Source organism: Panthera leo, chromosome D3 (assembly GCF_018350215.1).
Source record: "Panthera leo isolate Ple1 chromosome D3, P.leo_Ple1_pat1.1, whole genome shotgun sequence".
NCBI lineage: Eukaryota > Metazoa > Chordata > Mammalia > Carnivora > Felidae > Panthera > Panthera leo.
Genome location: NC_056690.1, coordinates 14628588 through 14651587, shown reverse-complemented (window position 1 = coordinate 14651587; position 23000 = coordinate 14628588). Strand labels below are relative to the sequence as shown.

Here is a 23000-nt window from a genome sequence, read left to right as displayed (position 1 = left end):
TTTTAAAAATTTTTTTAATGTTTATTTATTGTTGAAGGAGAGAGAGAGCATGAGCGATGGAGGGGCAGAGAGAGGCAGACACAGAATCCGAAGCAGGCTCCAGGCTCTGAGCCATCAGCACAGAGCCTAATGCAGGGCTCGAACTCACAAGCTGTGAGATCACGGCCTGACCCAAAGTCGGACGCTCAACGGACTGGGCCACCCAGGGGCTCCTAAAACTGCAAATCTTAACAGCTTCCTGAGCATAATCCGTTGGTTGTACCCTTTCAGAAGTATGCTCACGAAAGTATGTTTCTTGGGGCGCCTGGATGACAGCCTGTTGAGCGTCCAACTCTTCATTTTGGCTTGGGTCATGATCCCAGGGTCATGGGATAGAGCTCCACGCTCAACATGGAGCCTGCTTGAGATTCTCTGTCTCTCCCACTGCCTCTGTCCCCTGCTCGCACCCTCCCTCTCTCTCTCTATAAAAGTTAAAAAAAAAAAAAAAAGTTTTTTAATAAGTATGTTTCTTAATGTATATTCCCAGGATACCATTTGTTTTAGATACAGTTTCTATTCTTTTCTGTTGTTCTCAGATTTATTTCTAATTCTAAAACTAGTTCTGTCAGCTGAAATATTCTGACTTTTCAGTGAATAATTCTGTTTTTGTATTTTTACTTTTCCAATTAAAGATTCTCATTTCATACAGGATTATCATGTTTCATAAGTTGAAGCACTTCATAAAAAAAAAAACCATGAAGTTCCTTTCGGAGCATTTTCTATGAGTATTTCACAGAATTACCAATAATTCTTTGGACAGAGTCCCAAAAATGTTTTGTGTGACTTTAGGTAAATAGTCCATAGTGTAGAATTATAAAAAATAATCCTTTTTTATTTTTCCTTGTAAGGTGTGTATGTATTTATTTTAATAAATCTCAATAATTACACCCTAATTCCAGTGTACTTAGACTTCAATTGGTGCATTTTCCTGGGAAGGAAAAGGAAATTGAACAGGTAAGGATGAAGGGCAGGAGAAAATACATTGGTCCCTGGTCGTAAGTAGTGAAAGGATACACATCTATTTTCTAAACTGATTAACTTGGGGCGCCTGGGTGGCTCAGTCAGTGAAGCATCCAACTTCGGCTCAGGTCATGATCCCGCAGTTTGTGAGTTCGAGCCCCGCATCGGGCTCTGTGCTGTCAGCTTGGAGCCTGGAGCCTGCTTTGGATTCTGTGTCTCCCTCTCTCTCTCCCCTCCCCTGCTCACACTCTGTCTGTCTGTCTGTCTCTCTCTCTCTCTCTCAAAAATAAATAAACATTAAAAAAACTTTTTTAATAAACTGATTAACTTATTCATTTATCCGACAAAAATTGGTGAGGACCTCTACTATGTGCTAGGAACTATGGTAGGTCCTGTGGATGTATAGGAAATAAAACAGACATGGTGCTTTCATGAAACTTATTGTCTCTGGGGGAGATTAGGAAAATAACTGTGCAAATAACTATATCATGTAATTATGAAACTTCTGCTCTGGGTAAAAGGATTTAGTCTATCAGGGAGTAGTGGAAAGACTACCTTATGAAGTGACATTTAAGCTGAAATTTCAAAGATAAGTAGAAGCTAGCTAACTTGGGGTGAGACAAGGAGGTGAGTCAGAAAGTAACAAGCGCAAAGGCCCTGAGACAAAAAGAACTTTGTATATTCAAGGAAGAGGGAAAAGATCAGAGAGGTTGGAGCTTGGTGAGCTACGTAAAGAGTGAATGGAGTCCAGAGAGACAGCAAGGACCCAGATTATCAGAAAGCCATGGAAGTATTTTGAAGAAAGGAGTGATACCACACCAAAGTAGAAATCCACTAAGAGTTCAGCATTGGCAGCCAGCTCTCTTTGAACATGGGCAAGTGATCCGATATTTGAAGGGTAGAAAAGAAGGTTTTGCTGGAATCTCTTTTTGGAAGGAGCTATCATGAATGCTGACAGATTTGGCTCTCTCCCTTCTGTTCCCTCTGGGGCTCCATGGGTACAGGGATGAAAGGAAAAGGATTTCCACTGGATCCAGGACCCCTCAAAGGAGAACAGAATTAGAAGATACTACTAGCATAGTCAACAAGAAGGAAAACCCTAGTCTTGAACTTATTGGGGATTTTAATTCTAATTTTTGTGTGATGGTACAGAGCTGTCTTATGATAATACGGGTTTTTCAATATTTTTTTCTCTTGCATGGTATAATCACTTAAGGATAGATGTTAATTTATATTCTGAAATAGAAGGTAGTTGTATTTGATCCATACGAAATGTTTGTCAGGAATAATTTAAGTTATATAATGCATTTCTATTTTATTATGAAATAAATATATAGAGAAAGTGTGATGGAAGAAATTTAAAAAACATTTGCAAATAAAACTGAATGAATTAACTTGAAAATATAAGCAGGCTAATCAAAAGACAACATGAACAGAGTAAAAAAGCAACCCACAGAATATAACAAAATATTTGCAGATTATATTTGCAAATCTAATGTTTGCATATCTAATATTTGCATATCTAATAAGGGATTGATATCTATAATAGAGAGAGAGCTCCTAAAACTCACCAACCAGGGGCACCTGGGTGGTGCTCGAGTCTTGATGTCGGCTCAGGTCATGATCTCACAGGTTTGTGAGTTTGAGCCCTGCATGGGGCTCTGCACTGATAGTGCTGAGCCTGCTTTAGATTCATATTCATTCCCGCTCTCTCTCTCCCTCTCTCTCTCTCCCTCTCTCTCTCTCTCCCCCTCCCTCTCTCTCTCAAAATAAATAAACTTAAAATGAAAAAACAAAAACAAAAAAATTCAACAGCCAAAAAATGAACAGCCCAAATCAAAAATGAGCAAGGACTTGAATAGACATTTTTCCAAAGAAAATAAAAACCATAACACATGAAAAGATGCTCAACATCATTAATCATTAGGGAAATGCGAATCAAAACTACAATAAGATACCACCTCATACCCATTAGGATGGCTACTATCAACAAAACAAAAAATGACAGGAATGGACAAGAATGTGGAAAAATTGGAATCCTTGTGCACTGTTGATGGAAATGTAAAATGGTCTAGCTGCTGTGGAAAATAGTATGGTGGTTCCTCAAAAAATTAGAAACATAATTACCACATGATCCAGCAATTCTGCTTCTGGGTATATATCCTCCCAAAATATGAAAGTAGTATCTAAAAGAAATGTCTGTATCCATGTTCATAGCAACATTATTTATAATAGCTAAAACATGGAAGCAACCCAGCGTTCATTGATGAATGAAGAGATAAGCAAAATATGATATATGCGTACAGTGGACTATTATCCCACCTGAATGAGCAAAGAAATTGTGTCACATGCTATAACATGGATGAACCATGAGGACATTATACTGAGTGCAATTTGCCAGTAATGAAAAGACAAACACTGTATGATTCTACTTATATGAGGTATTTAGAGTAGCTAAAATCATAAAGACAGGAAGTAGAATGGTGAGTGCCAGAGGCTGGGCTGAAGGGAGAAAAGGAGAGTTGTTTAATGGGGACAAGTTTCAGTTTTACAAGATGAAAGAGTTATGGGGATGGATAGTGGTGATGGTTGTACAACATTAGAAGTGTATTTAAGAGCCCCGAACTGTATACTTAAAAATGATTAAGATGGTGAATTTATGTGTATTTTACCACAATAAAAAAGGGGGAAAATATAAGCAGACAATAAAAGTAGAATATGTTATATATGAAAACTTTGTGTTAAATATGATATTTCTTCATGAGACCCATTTAAATCCTATACCTGGGCTTAAAAATACATCATTTTAGGGGCATCTGGGTGGCTCAGTTGGTTAAGTGTCCGACTTTGGCTCAGGTCATGATCTCACGGTTGGTGGGTTCAAGCCCCATGCTGGGCTCTGTGCTGACAGCTCGGAGCCTGGAACCTGCTTGGGATTCTGTGTCTCCCTCTCTCTCTGCTCCTTCCCATTCATTCTCTGTCTCTCTCTCTCAAAAGTAGATAAACATTAAAAAATTTTAATATGTATATCATTTTAAACACAATAGAAATAAAAAAGTATTCAGAAACTTTATATTTATTGGTATGCTTGAATTCCTAAAAGTTTTCCACTTGGGAACATAAATGAAATAGGATTTTAAGTTCTCAATAGAAAATTTTATGTAATGGATTACAGGAATAAGGAAACTAGTTTATAATTCTGTCTGCAACTGTTAGTGTTATTTTATGTCGCAAACCTCTCTGGGCCTCAGTTTCTCCATCTGTAAAATTAGGAGTTGTTCTATGTGGTTTCAGAGATCCCTTCCAGGTCTTAAATTCTACGTTTCTTTTCCTGTAATCTTTAAAGAAGCAGATCTCTAATGTGACTTTTAAGCTATTTTGTAAAGAGGTGCCTCAGGAACAAGCCTCATCCACACCTCCCCCAGGACAAGGCCTGCTTTTATATCTTACATTTTATGTTTGGATTTCACTTGAAAAGGAGGATTTTTCTTTTTCTTTTTTTTTTTTTTTTTTTTTTTTGAAAAGGAGGATTTTTCTAAAAGCCACTGTTCTGATCAGTCCCTCCTTCTTCATGCAGATGGCATAGTGGTGACACGTAGATACAGGTAACATTTAGGTCACAGGTTGGATTCTCTGGGAAGCAGAGCTGAGACCATTTCATGCACCAATTCATTTGCTTATTAGGAGTTTCCTTGGGGATCAACACCTGTGGAAGAGAGAGAAGGGAGCAGCATTGGGCAGAGGGCAAAGTTGAAGTGAGATGGCTCCCAAGGAGCTCTGGGGCTAAAATGACCCTTCAGAGTTGTCCAAACTAAGCCAGAATGGCTGTGCCTTGTTACCCTCACGCAGATCAGTCATTGAACGTGAGCACCCTGGGAAGGGTATGAACTTGCACAAGGCCGCTCTCTGCAGCCAAGGCAGCCCCTAAATGGACTGACAGCCCAAAAGGATTCTGGCAGCAAGTCTTTTCTTAGAGGGGAATCTAGGTGGTGCATTTCGGAGTCCACCATAATTTGTGACCACAAGGAATGTTTTTGAAAGGAAGCGGTCAAACTTGTCTTACAAAACATTTACCAGTTTTGTTTGGGTTTGTGACCAGAATCTTAGAAAAACCTATATATCACTAAATTACCATATTACAGTGTTTTACCCATTACCTCATTATCCTATTTTCTTTTCTTTTTAATATTTGTCACTATCTAATATTATGTATTAAATTTTTTATCTATTATTTCATTAGTATAATGTAAATTTCATTAGGGCAAAGACTGTGCCTGCCTTGCTCCACAGTGTATCTCAACACCTAGAACAGTGCCTGGCACAGCACAGGCACTCAGTAAATAACTACAGAATGCAAGGATGAACAAATAAAAAAAAAAAACAGGGGCACCTGGGTGGTTCAGTCAGTTAAACATCTGACTTCAGCTCAGGTGATGAGCCTGCTTCGGATTCTCTGTCTCCCTTGCTCTCTGCCCCTCCCCGGCTTGTGCTCTGTCTCTGTCTGTGTCTCAAAAATGAATAAATGCAAAAAAAAAAAAAAAAAAAATTAAAAACACACACATACACACACACAGGGAATGAATTAATTGCCAGAGACTAAACATCATGCTATTTTGGTTCATTGAACATATGGATTAAAAGGGTTAAATAATCTTAAGTATTATCTTTATGGTTTAAAAGACTTGAGTGAAGAGCATTTCTCCAATAATTATACTCCAGTAATTAGAACAAACTTAAGAAATATCAAAATACACATTTGTGTCCCCCCCCCCCCACCTTGATTGTTACAATCAAGCAGGCATTATCCTAAATTAGTCAAACTGTAGATATGGAACAGATTACCGTTTTATATAGGAAGTAAATTTACTGTTAAAGGCCATGTGCAACCAATAAGAGTATGACGTGCAATTAACTGCTCTGCCTCCAGAATAAAGATGCCCTGATTTTAGCAGGATGGTTCTATCACACATCAAGCCCCAAAAAATGTAAAGTGGGACACCGAAAAATTTCCTTTGACGTTAGAATTCCAGGTTACTTCTTTCTCTCCAGTCCTCACCTTGAATCTGGTCTTTCCCAGGCCCTGAAGGGACCCTAATCTAATCTTCCCTTTGAGGACAAATGATTTGATAAGTCTAAAAGTATATTCTGACAAAATAAACTTTAAGCATTTCTTTCGTTTTCCCTTGCTAGTGTTGCCACCCTGCTCTTTCCAATAACAAGAGTAATCACTGGGGCCCCTGGGTGGCTCCATCGGTTGAGCGTCCGACTTTGCCTCAGGTCATGATCTCAGGGTTCACGAGTTCGAGCCCCGCGTCGGGCTCTGTGCTGACAGCTCGGAGCCTAGAGCCTGCTTCGGATTCTGTGTCTCCCTCTCTCTTTGCTCCTCCCCTACTCGTGCTCTGTCTCTATCAAAAATAAATAAACATTTAAAAAAATTAAAAAGAAAAACAGAATAATCACCATATCGTAGACTGTTAGCTCCTCAAGGGCGTCTCTCTTCTCCTACCACCCAGCACAGTGTCTGTTACACAGTAAGCATTCAATAAACGGTTTGTGAACTTTTACAGGACACAACTCTACGTACACCTCAGTTTTTAATTATTCCCAAATGGCTCCAGGAGAAACTCTCAATCCAGATTAGGTGTTTCGCTGTCACCTAGCCTGCTTCTCGGCCTCTACCCCACTCCTTAAAATCATTGTGTATGTAGCAGTAGCAAACAGATTTTAATAGCATTCTAACCAACAAAATCTATTCAGTTTTCCAATTAAAAGGTACACTTTTATTTTGTTAAAGTCTAAAGTCACTTACCTTTGCCTGCTGCCGCCTTCTATTAATATAGATCATAAGATTTTAATATATTAAAGTATTCGTTTTCAATTTATTATATTAGACATGCCTAATGAACTCTAATCATCATGGCCCCCTTTTAGGTATTATTTTAAAAGATCATTCTATCTTAATTCCTAAAGTTTTATTTGCCCTTTTTCCTATTAGTCGATGGTAGTTCTTTTTTTTCTTTTTTCCTCTTTTTTTAAAAAAGAACAGCTTTCACCATTTTTGTGGGAGGGAAAAAAAAAAAAAAAAGAAATGTCCTTGAGGGGATAGGATGTTCTAGTTTAATTTTCACTTGCTTCAGTGGCCTTTCCTATTATTTTTGCTGAGGGGAGGGGCGGGTTCTTTGACTCTTCAACTCACATTTGGCAAAGTAAAAGTAAATTAACATATGAAGGTAATGTTTCTTAAGCAGGGCAGTCATACAGACCAATCTCTATGGTAACATCTTCATCCTCAGCATGCTAGTCATTTTTGCTCCTTAGTAGCCACCCTCCCAGGTTCTAGAGAGCCTCGTCCATCTTCTTCCCTTCCTCCAGCCCCGGCTGTTGATAGCTACAACTGCTCATGTAGTAATTGAATAATTTTGAAATGAACAGAAACAAAAGGCATAGTAGGTTTGCTGATCCCTTCTGCACAGCGTAAAAAGTGTGGGAGTCTATAAAAAAGCTTCTCATCATCCGATAAAAGCCATTTTTAGATCCTCTTCCTGCCCCCATGTCAAGGTATGCTTGTGTGTCACTATTTTATGACTTCCTTAGAGTACAGAGTGGCAGGTTTTTATGAAATACAGATTCGAATTCTGTTAAATAATATAAGAGAAAATGTCATTTTCTCAGAATCTTCTCAGACCTGATTTCTCCTCAGACCTATATTCTTGAGCTCATTTATTCAGCAGACATTTCCTGAATGCCTACTAAGTGTCAAGCACTAAGAAGCTGCTAGGGAGACAGAGTTTTCAAACCACATTTGCTGTCTTCAGAAAGCTCACAGCCTCACACACAGACACACAAGTAAGTATGTGATAGTATGATAAAGATACACCCAAAATACAACAGAGTCCAGAACAGTGGTTTCCAAGAGTTGATTTCAAGTTAACCTGGAAACTCTAAACAAGTGACTACACCCTGAATCTTAATTTCAGAAGCATAAATAGATAACTTAGAGAAAAACTTTTAAATAAAAGTAGAGCCCTCTGTCCAGGGCATAATAGCAAAGTTTGTGCTTAATGCTTCATATACTTGACTATATTGTATAAAAGTTCAATTCTTTTTACTAATGATTTCAAACAAACGTTATGACAGCTTTTTTTTTAATCTGAAAAAGTTTTATTTTATTTTTTTTTTTACAGTGAAAGAACGTTATAAATTTACCTGGTTAACACAGATTTATTTAAAACTGGTCCTCACCCATATTGGTATTTCAAAGAGCAATTTTGTTTATTCCCAGATGATACTGTGTTAAAGATAAATTATAAACAAGGCCTATGATTTATTTGTCTTGGTAAAATAGAATATGATATTTGTTCTTTTTTTTTTTTTTTTGAAGATTTTATTTTTAAGTAATCTCTTCCCTCAACATGGGGCTCAAATTTACAACCCCATGATCAAGAATCACATGCTCTACTGACTGAGCCAGCCAGGTGCTCCAATATTTGTTCTTAATCTTCTAAAAATCATTATTCAACATCAAAGATGTTGCCCCTCACGTTATTTGTAAATAATATACATCAGTGCCTAACTGCATTAATTAGCAAATTGTCCCTTTCCATTATTAATCTTAAAATGTGTTCAGTTCAGAAAGTTTGGGAGTCAGATATGGTGGTCATTTTCGAAGGGACTGCGATTTGAAGGGACAGTATAACCGACAGACATTACACCCAGTAAAGTTGATAGTTTAATTTATTTGTACTTGCTTCTCAAGTCACATTTCCCTCATTTCAAAATTGCTTCATTGTTTAAGTTGTCTTCAGAATTTTAAACTTGTTTTATGCAATGTAACTGAATATTTTAAAATTCATTTATTCATTCATCGGGACTCAGTCCGTGGAGCATGTAACTCTTGGTCTCAAGGTTGTGAGTTCGAGACCCATGTTGGGTATAGAGATAATGTAAAAATAAAATCTTAAAAAAAATGATTTAAATTCATTTTCTTATGCATTTGAAATGGATATCCACTAGTAGGCTAAAATTTTACCCCATTTTGTGGTCTCTTGCATAACATTTGAAGACTTTTAGTGTGGCGGTACGTTATGAAGCTGCTGTGAAAAACTAAGAATACTTTTAAAAATGAAAAAAATTTTAAGCTGAAATAAAGAATTATACTGTTGACATTATTTACTATATTTGAAGTAGATTAAAATTTTAGACCTATTCTCAGACTAGCTTTTAAGATAGTATTATGTTTAAAATATACCTTAGTGGGTTATTGAATTAACTACATTTTAACTAAAATCACTATGATTTCAAGTCTTAACTTTCCTGGTGTATCCAGTTTAAAAACTTAGAAAATATAATGTGAGGGGCGCCTGAGTGGCTCAGTTGGTTAGGCAGGCGTTCCACCTCGGCTCACGTCATGATCTCACAGTTTGTGAGTCCAAGCCCCGCGTTGGGCTTTGTGCAGACAGCTCAGAGCCTGGAGCCTGCTTTGGATTCTGTGTCTCCCTCTCTCTCTGCCCCTCTCCTCCTTGCACTCTGTCTGTCTCTCTCTCTCTCCCAAAAATAAATATTAAAAAAAAAAATTTAAGAGGCGCCTGGGTGGCTCATTCAGTTAAGCATCCGACTTCAGCTCAAGTCATGATCTTGTGGTTCATGGGTTCGAGCCCCACATCAGGCTCTGTGCTGACAGTTCAGAGCCTGGAGCCTGCTTCAGATTTTGTGTGTCTGTCTCTCTCTGCCCCTCCCCTGCTCGCGTGCGTGCGCACGCTCGCTCTCTCTCTTTCTCTCAAAAATAAATAAACATTAAAAAAATTTTTTAATTAAAAAAAAGAAATATAATGTGACTTCTAATTTGCTAATAAGCAAGGTCCTAACCCACACGTGTTAATTTTTATCTGAGAGAAGATAGACTAATAGTAGTAAAATTATACACATTTGTGCGTGAATATGTTTCACTTTATTCTGTTCAGCAATTCTGGTGTCACTATTTACCTTTGTAAATCAGGTTATTACAATTTGAAACTTAGCTGCTACATCTCAGTCAGTTTACGTAATGTTAGCTAATTAATAATCACCAAAACTTTGACTTCTTAAGCCCTCCTGTAAAACCACAGGACTCCACCTCATCTGTCTCATCTGCTTAGTGGCAGTTAGAAGCTCCTTGTTTTTCTGGGACTGTAATATTAGGATACACGTAACTTACTAATAAACAGTCAGCAATGTGAATGGCGGTAGATCTCAGTGCCTTCCTCTCTAGAACGTTAAACCTAGTGCGCACATCCCAGTCTCACACCTGATCTCTCTTTGCCCTATAAAATAAGAGGTTAGATTTCCTGGGAAATAATATAGAAAAGTTTTAATTGGCCTTTCAAGGTTTTTTTCACATAAATCTCAAAAATATGGGTTGAGATATATTTTTAACCCATAGTACTATCTAATAGAACTTCTTGCAGTGATGGAAAGGAACTGTATCTGCACTGTTCAGTATGGTAGCCATAGTTAGTGGCTACCTTGAAATATAACTGGTGTGACCTGGGAACTGAACTTTACATATCTTATAGGACAGCACAATGGTAGCATATCCTTGAATTTGACGTATATGTCCCCAATGGCCTTACAGGTCCCTTCATTATTTAAAAACAAACTAGACCTCAATACAGTAAATTGAAAAAAAAAAAAAAATCTCTAGATATAGATGTAATGGCAGATACCTTCCCAACATTCTGGAGCATTCTAAATTTATAAAAGGAAAAAGAAAATCAGCCCAATGGTAAATTTAATCTTGGCTCTTGGCTTTTACATAAAAACCTGGATATAAAATTTAATTTCCCTCAAGAATATATGTGTCTTGACTTTTCAAAATTTTAGACTATATAATAAAATTTCGTGTTTTCTAAACCTCTTCAATTTTTGTTTTCTGTTGAAAGAGGAATTATTAAAAAAAAAATTCAAATAGTCATAGACAAAATGCAAAACCGACTTCTCACAAAAGAGAAGTGGATTCTCTTAAAACCCTAGGACAATAAGGGAATTAATTTCTCCTTCCCCTCCTGAACATGTACTATTTAAAAATCCCCCATGGTTGTACATGTTTTTGAGCTATTATTATAGTATCTTTTTCCCTGAAGGGTTAGAGCTACTTACTGACTGACCACTCCATCTTTTATAGAGAAAAGCATCACCCTTTGAAAGCATTTTCCCCTTTAAAACTCATTTAAATTACATTTAAGAAACATCCATTATTACCCTTCCAGGGAATGTTATTTTTCACTGGGCGTTACACCAAGATTAATCATCTCTGCCTATCAAGAAGCACAGATTTGATTAAATCAGCCAAGGGCATTAAATCCCAGCCTCACTCACTCTGGTGACCATACCGAGACTGAGTTGAGGAAGAATTTGTGAAAGTATCATTTGGTTGAAATTGCATGCCTGTCTCTTTAAATCTAAAAAAAAATCCTTTCAGAAGCTGTAGAGAGAAGGTGCTAGAACTGTGTACGATCATGACTGGAAAGCAGGATCCCTCAGTGACTGCCGAATCTTCCCAGCACAAGATAGAGAGGCAGTTCAGCACAAGCCTACACTGGTTCTAGGCAGAACGATGATCCTACCGAACAGATCTCAAATAAAATTAAATTGAGAAAGCAGATCTTTCAAGGGAATGAGGCGGAGGCTCGCTTTTATGTTAAAAGCAACCAGCATCCTCCTTGCTAGACATGGACATGACATTTTTAAAGGAATTATTTGGTTACAGCGTTTTAAGCAAACCGTTCTAAGGAGTCTGTACATTGCATTGTTTTTTCTATTCTTTTTTTCTTTTGCATATATGTAATTCTGGAGGTAAAGAAAAAGCCTGCCAGGGATTCAGAAGGCATCCCACTAGCGATCAGCTGACATTCCTAACTGAAGGCTGCAATGTGTTGCTTATTCATTTTGTACCGTGGGAGCTGCGGGGACTAGCAGAGAGCTAAACTATGCATTTCAAACAGCAGTGCTTGTGCAGAAAGAGGGGTGAGAGAGAGGCAGCCGGCGAGGAAAGAGCACAGCTGGACTTTCTCCTTGTTTTTATCCATTTCTGCAGGATCATGTATTCATAAGGGATGAGGCGGGCCACGGCGATCCCAGGCCTGAGCCGCGGCCTACCCAGTCAGTTCAGAGCCAGGCCCTCCACTACCGGAACAGAGAGCGCTTTGCCACGATCAAATCAGCATCTTTGGTAAGCAAACACCCCTCTACCCACCTTCCCTTCCTTCCCCTCCTCCCCATCTGGCAGCCTCTCGCCCTCCCTGAGCCTCTCTCGGCTTCATGGATGGGAGGAAAGGAGTCAAGAATGTTTTCTCCCTCCTAATAATTTTATTCATTTTAGAAAAAATCTGTTGGCATGGCAACCTGATCTCAGATATTTTAGCATTGTCTACGGCATGGAAAAAAAAAAAAAACTGTGTGTGTGTGTGTGTGTGTGTGTGTGTATTTATATATGCTGTATATGCAAAATAAAAGGCCTTTGAGATGAAGTTGCTAACCTATCCAAATTTTTAAAAGCTATTTGTCTTTTCATTGAAATAATAACGCTAAAAAAATTTTTTAAAGGTATTTGATGTATGTGTATGCAGGGCACTATGCTTCTTTTTGTATAGATGCATGTGTGTCTGTAATGTATACACACACATCAAAAGATAAAACACAATATATTTTTTCAAATATATCATTGCTGGTTAATGGATGTAATTGTAGAAAATAAGATACTAGCTTCCCAGGGCCGAGTTGCTGGTTCGTTCTGGTTCATTCATTTATTTATTGCAACAATGGTAGTGGCTGCACTTCCCCATTTAACCCCTGAAGAATTCCGTGGCACCAATAAAGCAAGAAGGGCTTTGTAGGAGAGGATAGGGGTGGTTGTGGAAGAAGGGATACTGTAGGATCCTTCAGCATTTTTACTATTGCAAATGTGATTGCTGGATGCCCTTGTAGTAGCAAAAGGGGTGTGTGCTGGAAGAGTTAGTTTTCATGCCTCCTCCCCTTGGCCCCCCACGCGTGCGCGTGCGCGCTCACATACTCACACACACACACACCGCTTCACCCTTGGCACTCTAAACTCTCTTTAATCTTTTGCTTCTGAATCTCACTTCACGGCCAAAAAATTACTGAAATATTCATTGTTTTGCCCAGATTGATGTTAGAGGTCACATGGGCAGAAAGAGTTCGTGTGTACTGCCTGGCTATTACATTTAGAACCTATGATGACATCATCCGAGGCCGACCCAGAAATTGTTTTTCTTGTCCTATTTTTTAAACCTGATTTCCACTTTTATCTCTCAAGTCTTTCAAAAGCTTCGATTATCTTTGGAATGGATAATGGATTATCATCTTAAAATAAATAAATAAATCTAAGGAAAATGGAAGTTAAAGCACCTACATATGGCTGTGCCTGCTGCTGTCTAAAAGCAAGCAATTTAATTGAGACTACTTATCAGTAAGCCTGCCTTTAAGTTCCTTTGTGTAGAAGTTTCTTGTAATCTCCTTAATGGGCAATTTTTCATTTAAATGAATGTTATACTGTGTAATAGAGATCTAAAAATGTCCATTCTGTGTTTGCTAATGATTGCTAAGCACCTAAAAGACATGCTTCTGAGTCTACATAAAGCATCATGAATTTGTTAATAAATAGCTTCATGTTATGATACCTGACCAAAAAAATATGTTATTTATGTAATATTATTACTTACCACCGACTCTAGTGAGACTTGTATGTCTATCCAGACATGCTCATGTTGAAATAAGAGGAGAAATGGTGAACAGCCACTGAGAGAGCACCAGAAGCAGGTTTTGAATATGAAACAAACATTATACCAAGTGGATTTCACCCCTGTCTGGGACAGATTCTCTCCTTTTGTCCCCTGCCACACCCTCATTCTCACATCACATATTCATGACCTCTCCTACCTCCGAATGTGATGTTACTACTGCCATGCCACAGTGATCTGAAGTTCACATTTGTGCCTATCAGCCATCGCAGTCGTCTTCTCTGCTTCCCTACTAGGCCACCTCAGGACTATGGGCAAAGTCCTCAGGAACCCCTCTGAATCCTATAGGCTTCCTAGTGCCCAGACAGAGAACAGCTGAGATCAGTCTCTGATGGACTTTGGATTTGCTAAAAGGCTCCCTGCCCCTATATTAAGTGAAAAGCTGAGTAGCTGATAGGCTGTTGCAGTAGCTGAAAGATAAGTTGTTGTATGCAGAAAGCCCTCTCCAAATGTAATGCTTTGGGAGTCATGGTGGGATTGATGGAAGTTTATTAGAGGTCAGTGGTATTTGCATCCAATGGTTTTTAAAGAAGAAAAATGAATGATTAGAAGGGGAAAGTGGTGTGAAAGTGGTGACACAGTTCCATGTCTCATTTTGGACAATCTAATTATTGGTATGGATATTTCAATGTATCTTACCAAGTACTACAGTTCTACGACCTATGTTGTTTTAAAGGTTAATTCCAATAGTCCAATAGGAATATATAAGTCAGGGCACTGGAATATCAAAAAGAAGTATCCAAATTTTCAAAGTAGATCATGAACCCTACTGCTTTTCATGGATCTCAGCTCAAAGGAAAAGGACTAAAGTTACTTAAATGACATAAAGGTAGGAGCAAGATGCTGAGAAAATGAAAGTCCAGTATAACGAACAATCAAGTCATTGTTGAAACCTCCCTTCACTTCCCATGATTGGTAGCAATACTATGTTGATTGATTGATTTTGGTTTAACTCTTTACAGTCTTCTAAATAGAAGTGCTGGCAAGTCACAGAGTGATTCAAAAGTGAACAGCAAAAAGAAAAAGGAATTTAGAAATTATTTTTTTCAATTAATACATAAATAAATAGATAATGAGTTTATATTTCAGACAGACTTGCAAACTGACAAAAAATTTTATATTCATTAAATTTGTTTTATCAGCCTACCTCTTCTACATAAACCTTAAAGAGGCCTACACCTGTGGTTTTTGCCCTTGGCATTTTTTTGTACATTGTACTTTTGAGTGGGGTTATTGACCAGTGTATGCAGTCCATGGGCTACAGGCTTTTACTGCTAGATGTTTGTACCATTTTGGCCCCTTAACACTGAGATTTTTGTGTTCTTATGCACCGCTGCACAATTACATTTGTAACAAAGGAAAAGCAAGGACTGTGAACCTAGACAGCAGAAGAAACCCTGAGGAAACTTTAGAATCAGGTATATTTGTATTATAATCATTGAAGGGCAGAGATGATTGACCTTATTTTGAAAAACTAGGAAAAAGAAGGGCATATCATGGAACCTTTTTTATTTCATCCTTTCTTTTTCTTCTCCTGTAAGAAAGTTCATATTGGACTGATTCATTATCTGGAGAAAGGAGTTGTTTGTATAGTTCTTCAGAATTTCTCATCTGATTTATTGGGCCTTTGAAATGTGCCTTCCTTAAGTTTTTATTACTGGTGAATGGAGATCCTAATATTTTAATTGGATTAGTAACCCATGAGAGTGTTTTCAGCTGTTGTTACATCTGATGTCATTTCTTAAAATTTCATAATGTCCTGGGTCATATGGTAGTTCCTTCCCATAGTCGATGTTAATATAAAGAGCACCAAGCCCATATCTATCAAACAATTCAGATTTTGATCTTCTGAAGGAATTCTCACTGGAATGAGTGGTCTTACTACACAGGTAAATTTATGTTAGAATACACATTTGGGCCGGGGGCCGGGGTGCCTGGCTAGCTCAGTTGGTAGAGGATGTGACTCTTGATCTTGGAGTCGTGAGATCAAGCCCCATGTTGGGCGTAGAGCCTACTTTAAAAAAAAAAAAAAAAAAGAGGAAGAAGAAGAAGAATACACATTAGGGACAGGGGCACAAAACTCTTAGTTTCTAATCTCTAGGAAAGCGTGTAGACAGAAATGATTATTGTTCTATCCATGCAAACAAATATGGATTCTTTTACTTTAGTTTTACCAGATTTAATAGAAAAGCTCTTATAAAAATGGAGTTTTCATTTTGATTTTAAAAACGCAACCTAATTTTCAGCTAATTATAGAATTGGATACCTGAATGAGTTTGATAGACGAGCATAAAAATATTAGCGCCTCTGCAGTAAATGCTGTTTCACCTTTCATCAGCCCCACTGTTCTGTTTCTAAATGCTTGAAGATGTGTCCTCTTCCTGGATAGTATAAGTGTACCAGAGGATGCTTATCAGAATATTGTGTAGCTCCTCTTTCCTTTCTCTCGGCTTCTTAATCTCACTAAGATCATTACTGATACCATTTTTTCACTTATGCTGCCCAGTCTATATGCCCAACTCCCATGACCAAACTCTCTGAATAAACATGTTGAATGAATGAATGAACAAGTGAATGAGTGAAGTCTCTTCCAGTTGTGCTATCACAGGAGAATTTGGATTTGCAGGTGTACATTTCAAAGTTCTTCATGCCAGTGTTTATGTATAAGGCAGAATTGCCTATTATCCATCATCAATTTTGGTATGAATTTAAATGTTTTTTCCCTAGGTATTCTAAAGAGGGGGGTGTCAAATTTCTAATGTCAAAATGTGACCCGTTGTATTATTTTTTAAGAATTTGCTATAAATTTCATTTATTCTAAGAGCTGAGGTGACCAGTTTTTATCATAAATATCATATGTATTATTTTGATTGCATAAGTTGGCTTTGATCTCTTAAGAGGGTAACATTACCAGCCACCGTGCTTCTCTTTTATGTTCAGTAAGTTGTTTATTACCCCTCTAGTGCAGTGTTCTGAACTTGGTAGGCAGATAGCACACTTTGGATGAAGTAGTGTGTTTTAGGTCCAAATTTTTGCTGGAATTAAATAAGGTAGATGGAATGACTGTAGAAATTTTCCGGAAAAAGTGCAGTCTAACTTTATGGCTCTTAACTTTTATATATTACTCCAGGTACGTGAAATGGTTAATAATTCAGTTTCATAAATTATACATACTTATTTTATAAGCCACAATCTGGATAAAACCAGTACAGTTTTATTGTTAGACTTCCCCTTTCTCTTGGATCTACTTGTTCTGATCTATGTCCGCATCACTGGAAATGCTTGGTGGAGGAAAACAGAGACATACTGCTCAGACCCTGGCAGGACAAGAAAGAGAATCAGCATATATCAGACATCTGTGTGTCAGACACCTTGCTGGGCACAAGTGTTATCCCACTAGTGATCTCATCATAGCAGTGGCTCCTCTTGGGAGACTTCAAGATGTTAAGTAATTTGGCCAAGGTCAGTTATATAGTAAGGGAGAGAATGAGATTTGTGTCCAAGGACCCTACTGGGCATGGCAAGATGCTACTGCCCACTATTAGTCAATCACAGTTTTGAAACTAGCATTATAAAAACTACTACAGTCACTACATTCCTATAACTTTCTTTCATTTTCAGACTTATTCAGCTTGTAACTTAGACTTACCACTCTCTCCAGCTTTGACTTTTGGGGGTGTTGATTCCTTCCATTACTTAATAACAGAAAGTTCATTCTTTTCTGCCTTGATGAGGTAGACTTCCTCAGGCAATTCAAGAACCATAGGATCTCAGTTCAAATCCTAGGCTTTATAAAAATTAAAGAGGCAAACTACATGTGAAAGGACATTGTAAACTGTATAGCATGATAAAATTTAAAATTATGAGTGATTTTTTTGTTCTGATCAAATAGTATATTCGTAAGACACCCAGTGTAAACTTAAAACATGCAGGTGTACATAACTGTAGATAAAAATATTTTTATGTATCACATTAGACTTCATACATAAAACATCTGGCCACACTTTTATTTAAATTTGTCTACTTTGCTTGAGTATGGAATTCTAAAACTCAGTATCTCTCTATGTGCCTAAGAAGGCAGTCACGTCGAAACGTAGAAAGTTTTGTTGCAACAAATGGAAGGCGATATTAGGAGTTTAAGAAGGTGATTATCCAAATTTCAGGAAGCATTTAGAAGCAATGTGTTTCTCCAGAACCTCAGTGATGTAAATGATAGCACGTTGAGCTTTGTAATTTGTCTTTGCCACATACTTGTGTGATCTGGTGTGCAGTGTGGCCACCCTTTTCACAGGCAGTCACTCACCAGTTAGGATAGAAAATGTTCCTGACACAACTCATTTCCGTTTTATCTTTACGTGCCTGGTTTAGGGAAACACCCATCCTGAGACTATTTGACCACAAGCTAGTCAGACATCCTGCTGGCAAGTTTTAAATGTGTCATGATAGCTTTAGGGTGTGCCATGCCTCAGCTTTGGGAATCTGATTAAAGAAGGAATACTAACGCGAAAAAATAAGTTTAGGGATAATACATATCTCAAATGCAAATTACCCTAGAACAGACACTTTACTGCCATAGTTGTATGAAAAACAAGTAAATTCAGAAAGGACTAAATGGGATCCTTTCTGTTGATTGGAATTGTTGTTTCCTGATAGTTGAACTTCAGAAAGGCACAAACATGAGGAAGTGAAATATACACATATATTCCAAATGATTTCTTTCTTTCCTTTTATCATGAAATAGTCCATTAAAAAGAAACATGATATTGTGATGACAAAATAAATTTCCTTTAGAGTGTTAGGTGGCCCTTTGGTGATGCTGTCCTTTTTTTTTGGTCTTGAAATATCTTCTGCTCTTATGTTCTTCATACTTTAAAGAGGGTTGTCCTTTAGAAAAGAGAAATGAATATGAAACCTAGTGTTAGTTTCAGCTGGAAAGGTTTCAAAGTTCGGCTAATGTTTAATGGTATACTTTGATAATACTATCCAGTTACAGAACAGCACTCTCTTGATAGTAAGGACTCAGTCTGGTATGCAGGGACACCTTCTGAAAGGAGCAAAGAAACAAACTGTTCTTTGTACAAAATGCACTTTGACCTATAAACTGAAAATAGTAAAGAGAATTAATAGCACAAAAATTTCTAGTAAAACTTGTTTAAGGGTTAGGTTGGGGAAAATTGGCTTATAGTAGATAGGAGTGACTAAATTACTAGTGAAAAACAAAGCTGAAGTTATAATTTTATAATTAATTTTTTTCCCTAAAACAGGAAAGATGAGAATGAAGTGAGCAGAGAATCTAACAGGAAAATAAAGAGGGGTGACATATTGAAGGAAGGAGTGGAAAATCAGAAAAGGTTTAATAGAAAGAAACAAGAGATGCCCAAACTTACATTTGCAATCTTGAGTTTCTTGAATATTCACTTGAGTGAAGGAAAAATTACTAAGAAAAGTAGCCACCTAAAAATTATAGAAATGCTTTCTCTTCTTTAGGAGAGCAAGTAAATAAATATATTGTAATTTGCTGACATCTCTTCTGGGGGAAGGGGAGGTGGAAGACAGAGGATTTAAAAGAGGAGAGTGTGCTCTCTCTCTCTCTCTGTCTCTTCCTCTTCCTCTCTCTCCCTCCCTCTCTCTCCTTTCACCTTCCATGTCTCCCTCATTCATATTAAGAATCAGGAATAAATCTTGTTCAACTTTAGGAATATACTCAAAATTCCTATTAGAGACATGATCTTTAAAAACAAGCAGTCGGATATAATGCAGTGGTTCTCAACCAGAGGGATTTTGCCCCCCAAGGGACATTTGTCAATGTCTACAGACATTTTTGATTGTCTTGACTTGGGAGGTATGCTGGCATCTAGTGGGTAGGCCAGAGATGCTGTTAAATATCTTACAATGCAAGGATAGCCCTTCAAAGAATCATCCAGCTCATTGTCAATAGTGTTGAGGTTGAGGAATCCTGGTGTAGTAGAAATAGTGTAACTCTGGAACCTGACAGACCTGGGTCTGAATCCCAGCTCTGTGCCTTACTAGCTATATGACCTTGAGAATACGTATCATGATATATCAAAAATATGTAAATATAGTTCGGCTGAATGAATAAACGAACTCCCTCAAGTCTCAATTTCTTCATCTACAAATTGGGGGTGGTAACACCTACCTCATTAATGAGTAAAATGAGTGCGTGAATGAGATGGTTTTCAGGATTAGGGATCAAGAATATAAAGAGCATACAAAATAGCACCTGGTACAGGTGAGCATTCAGCCAATAGGTAAGTTGATGGTGGCAGTGATAGAATTATGCCAGAGGGCTCCTCTACTTTGCCTGAAAGTTTGTCTTCCATGAATCTGGTTACCTGAGTCCTGTTCCCCGACCCAAATCAGGTTACACGACAGATCCATGAGCATGAGCAGGAGAACGAGTTGCGGGAACAGATGTCAGGTTATAAGCGGATGCGGCGCCAGCACCAGAAGCAGCTGATCGCCCTGGAGAACAAGCTGAAGGCTGAGATGGACGAGCACCGCCTCAAGCTACAGAAGGAGGTGGAGACGCATGCCAACAACTCGTCCATCGAGCTGGAGAAGCTGGCCAAGAAGCAAGTGGCTATCATAGAGAAGGAGGTCAGTGTGCACGCTCCTGCCTTGTGCTGTAACCGGGCCAAGCCTGCTCCAGTGGCCTCACGCGAGCAGGAGGCAGGAGAGGTGTGCTTTTTGGTGTTGGAGGGACAATGTTGCTTTGTGGTGATAGTTAAGAGGAGTTAGGTTTTGTGGGGCTACTTAAAATCGTCAATAAAAGTTAGAACAGTTACTGCAGGTATATGTTACGTTCTTGTCTATGCAAATGCATTCTGGGAGTCAATCCCTTGAGGGGGTCTGGGTACAAATAAAAAGAAACAAGGGACTTCTATCCTACAGAAACTTGCAGAGTTAAGACCTGCCACTGTGCCTGCCACACCCACAGTCCTCTTCAAAAGAAAACTGCCCTACAAATAGTCCCTTTTAGTGGTGACAGTCCCTGGCTTCACTGGACTAGGAATGGGCACCTGACCAATGGCAGCGAGTAATTAACCTGGCTATTGCTTACATCTTCTAGGAGACATCTCTCTTCCCCACCCAGGTCCTAAACCAATTTTTAAAACAGAGGAGAGAGTAAGGCAGAGAATCAAAATATGACTTTGATTACTGCTAAGTGTTAAATGGGAGAAGTGATTTATGTCTGAAGGGAAATGCATTAATAATACTGGACAAAACTAAACAGACTCACCTATCTAGGCACTGGAAGCACTAAACCAGTCGCCTTCCATGCCACCCCCTGTAAGACTTACATAGTGTGGGAAAGCAGGGGTGAACGTGTGCTCTCTGGGAATGGAGTGACTGGGGACAGAGTGCCAGGGGTGTCTCGGTAATTAAGCTCTTCTCCACATGGAAGGGAACATCAGAACTGCAGAAGCAGCTTTCCCCCAACAGCCATCAACCTGTGAGGCAGCCTAGCCTGAAAAACCTCTGCCCAAACAGGGATGATATTGGTTAAATAAACCAGTCAGACTCTTTCTTGGGGATTTGGTTTGGTAAAGATGTAAAGAGAGTTGTTAATAATGGGAAAACTGTTGATAATGGAAGCTAAAGGTGAAAAGATACATAAAAAGAACCATGAAGCATAATCCCTTCTCTGTCTCCTAAGTACCTCATCTTACGTATGTGCTGACATAATGGTCCCCTGACACACAGATTTGGTAACTTTCAGGAGCCAACGTTTTTTGGGTTATCTTTTATTTGGTCTGTGTTCTATCCATTTGGGAGCCCTCAAAATGTCCCAGTGTCTGACTGTTGTGGATTGTAGCAGGTGCCTAAGAAAACGAAGTATTATTAGCTTTGCCTGTTGTACTAGAGATGACTCTACCCAGAAATCCAATAGTTGAAATAATTAATCAATTAGAGTTAGGTTCTTGGAAGAAAACTGGCCATAGTTACTTATCCATTTTTATAATTTAACCTGTGAGCTACCTACAATACAAAAAGAAAAAAAAAAACTTTTATTATAATCCTTAGTTCACTTTTCATCCCATGTATTTTGTGTGTGTTCAATAAAACATGTTTATGGCTTACCTTCATATTTTTCCCATAGTTGGGAATGTTTTTCAATGGTAAACATTTCCATTTTTTTTAAGATACAAGAGAATCAGAGCAGGCATTTCCTTATTTTGTTTTTTATTAATTCTTTGTTCAAAAAACATTACATTATTCAGCGCTTATGGACTCTTTTCATGCATTGGAGAATACAGGCAACTGAATTCTGTGTGAAGAACAATTTATCCTAGATTGTATATGTCATTTTATCAGGCAAAGGTAGCTGCAGCAGATGAAAAGAAGTTCCAGCAACAGATCTTGGCCCAGCAGAAGAAAGATTTGACAACTTTCTTGGAAAGTCAGAAGAAGCAGTATAAGATTTGTAAGGAAAAAATAAAAGAGGTAAGAGTACCAATAATTGTCATCACCAATTTGCCATTAGAGTGCTTTGAATTTAAGGGCCTCCTGGCTGGCTCAGTCGGTGGAATATGTGATTCTTGATCTCTGGGTTATAAATTCACACCCCATGTTGGGTGTAGAGATTACTTAAAAATAAAATCTTTAAAAAAAAAAAAAAGAATGGTTGGAACTTAAAATTGACTAACCTTACATTGTGATCAACAGTCTAAATCATTGAGTCTTTTTTTCAATAATTTTTTTAGTGTTTATTTATTTTTGAGAGAGAGAGAAAGACAAAGCATGAGTGGGGGAGGGGCAGAGAGAGAGGGAGATACAGGATCCGAAGCAGGTTCCAGGCTGTGAGCTGTCAGCACAGAGCCTGATGTGGGGCTCGAGCCCACGAACCGTGAGATCATGACCTGACCCAAAGTTGGAACTTTAAGCAACTGAGCCACCCAGGAGCCCCTGATTCTCAAACTTTTATCACCTAAACGGATTATTAAAATGGATTGCTAACTCACCCCTAGATTTCCTGATTCAGTAGGTCTGGGTGGAATTTGAGATGTGCATTTCTAACAAATTCCCAAGTGATGCTGATGCTGCTAGTCCAAGGCATCAGATTTTTTTTTTATGTTTATTTATTTATTTTTGAGAGAGAGAGAGAGAGAGAGTGAGCACAAGTGGGGGAGGGGCAGAGAGAGAGAGAGAGAGAGAGAGAGACAGACAGAATCGAAAGCAGGCTCC

The 23000-nt window shown here is 38.2% G+C and overlaps 1 protein-coding gene across 5 annotated transcripts in view; it reads left to right on the top strand.

Moving 5' to 3' along the window:
* The window catches only part of TAOK3 (TAO kinase 3), a 179613-nt gene that overhangs the window by 133962 nt on the left and 22651 nt on the right, over positions 1-23000 (top strand). For all 5 annotated transcript variants that reach the window (XM_042910247.1, XM_042910243.1, XM_042910245.1 and 2 more), the window contains 3 exons: positions 12071-12205; positions 20175-20411; positions 22131-22259. In XM_042910247.1, coding sequence (XP_042766181.1) covers positions 12071-12205; positions 20175-20411; positions 22131-22259 — 501 coding nt within the window. The remainder of the gene's footprint in view (positions 1-12070; positions 12206-20174; positions 20412-22130; positions 22260-23000) is intronic.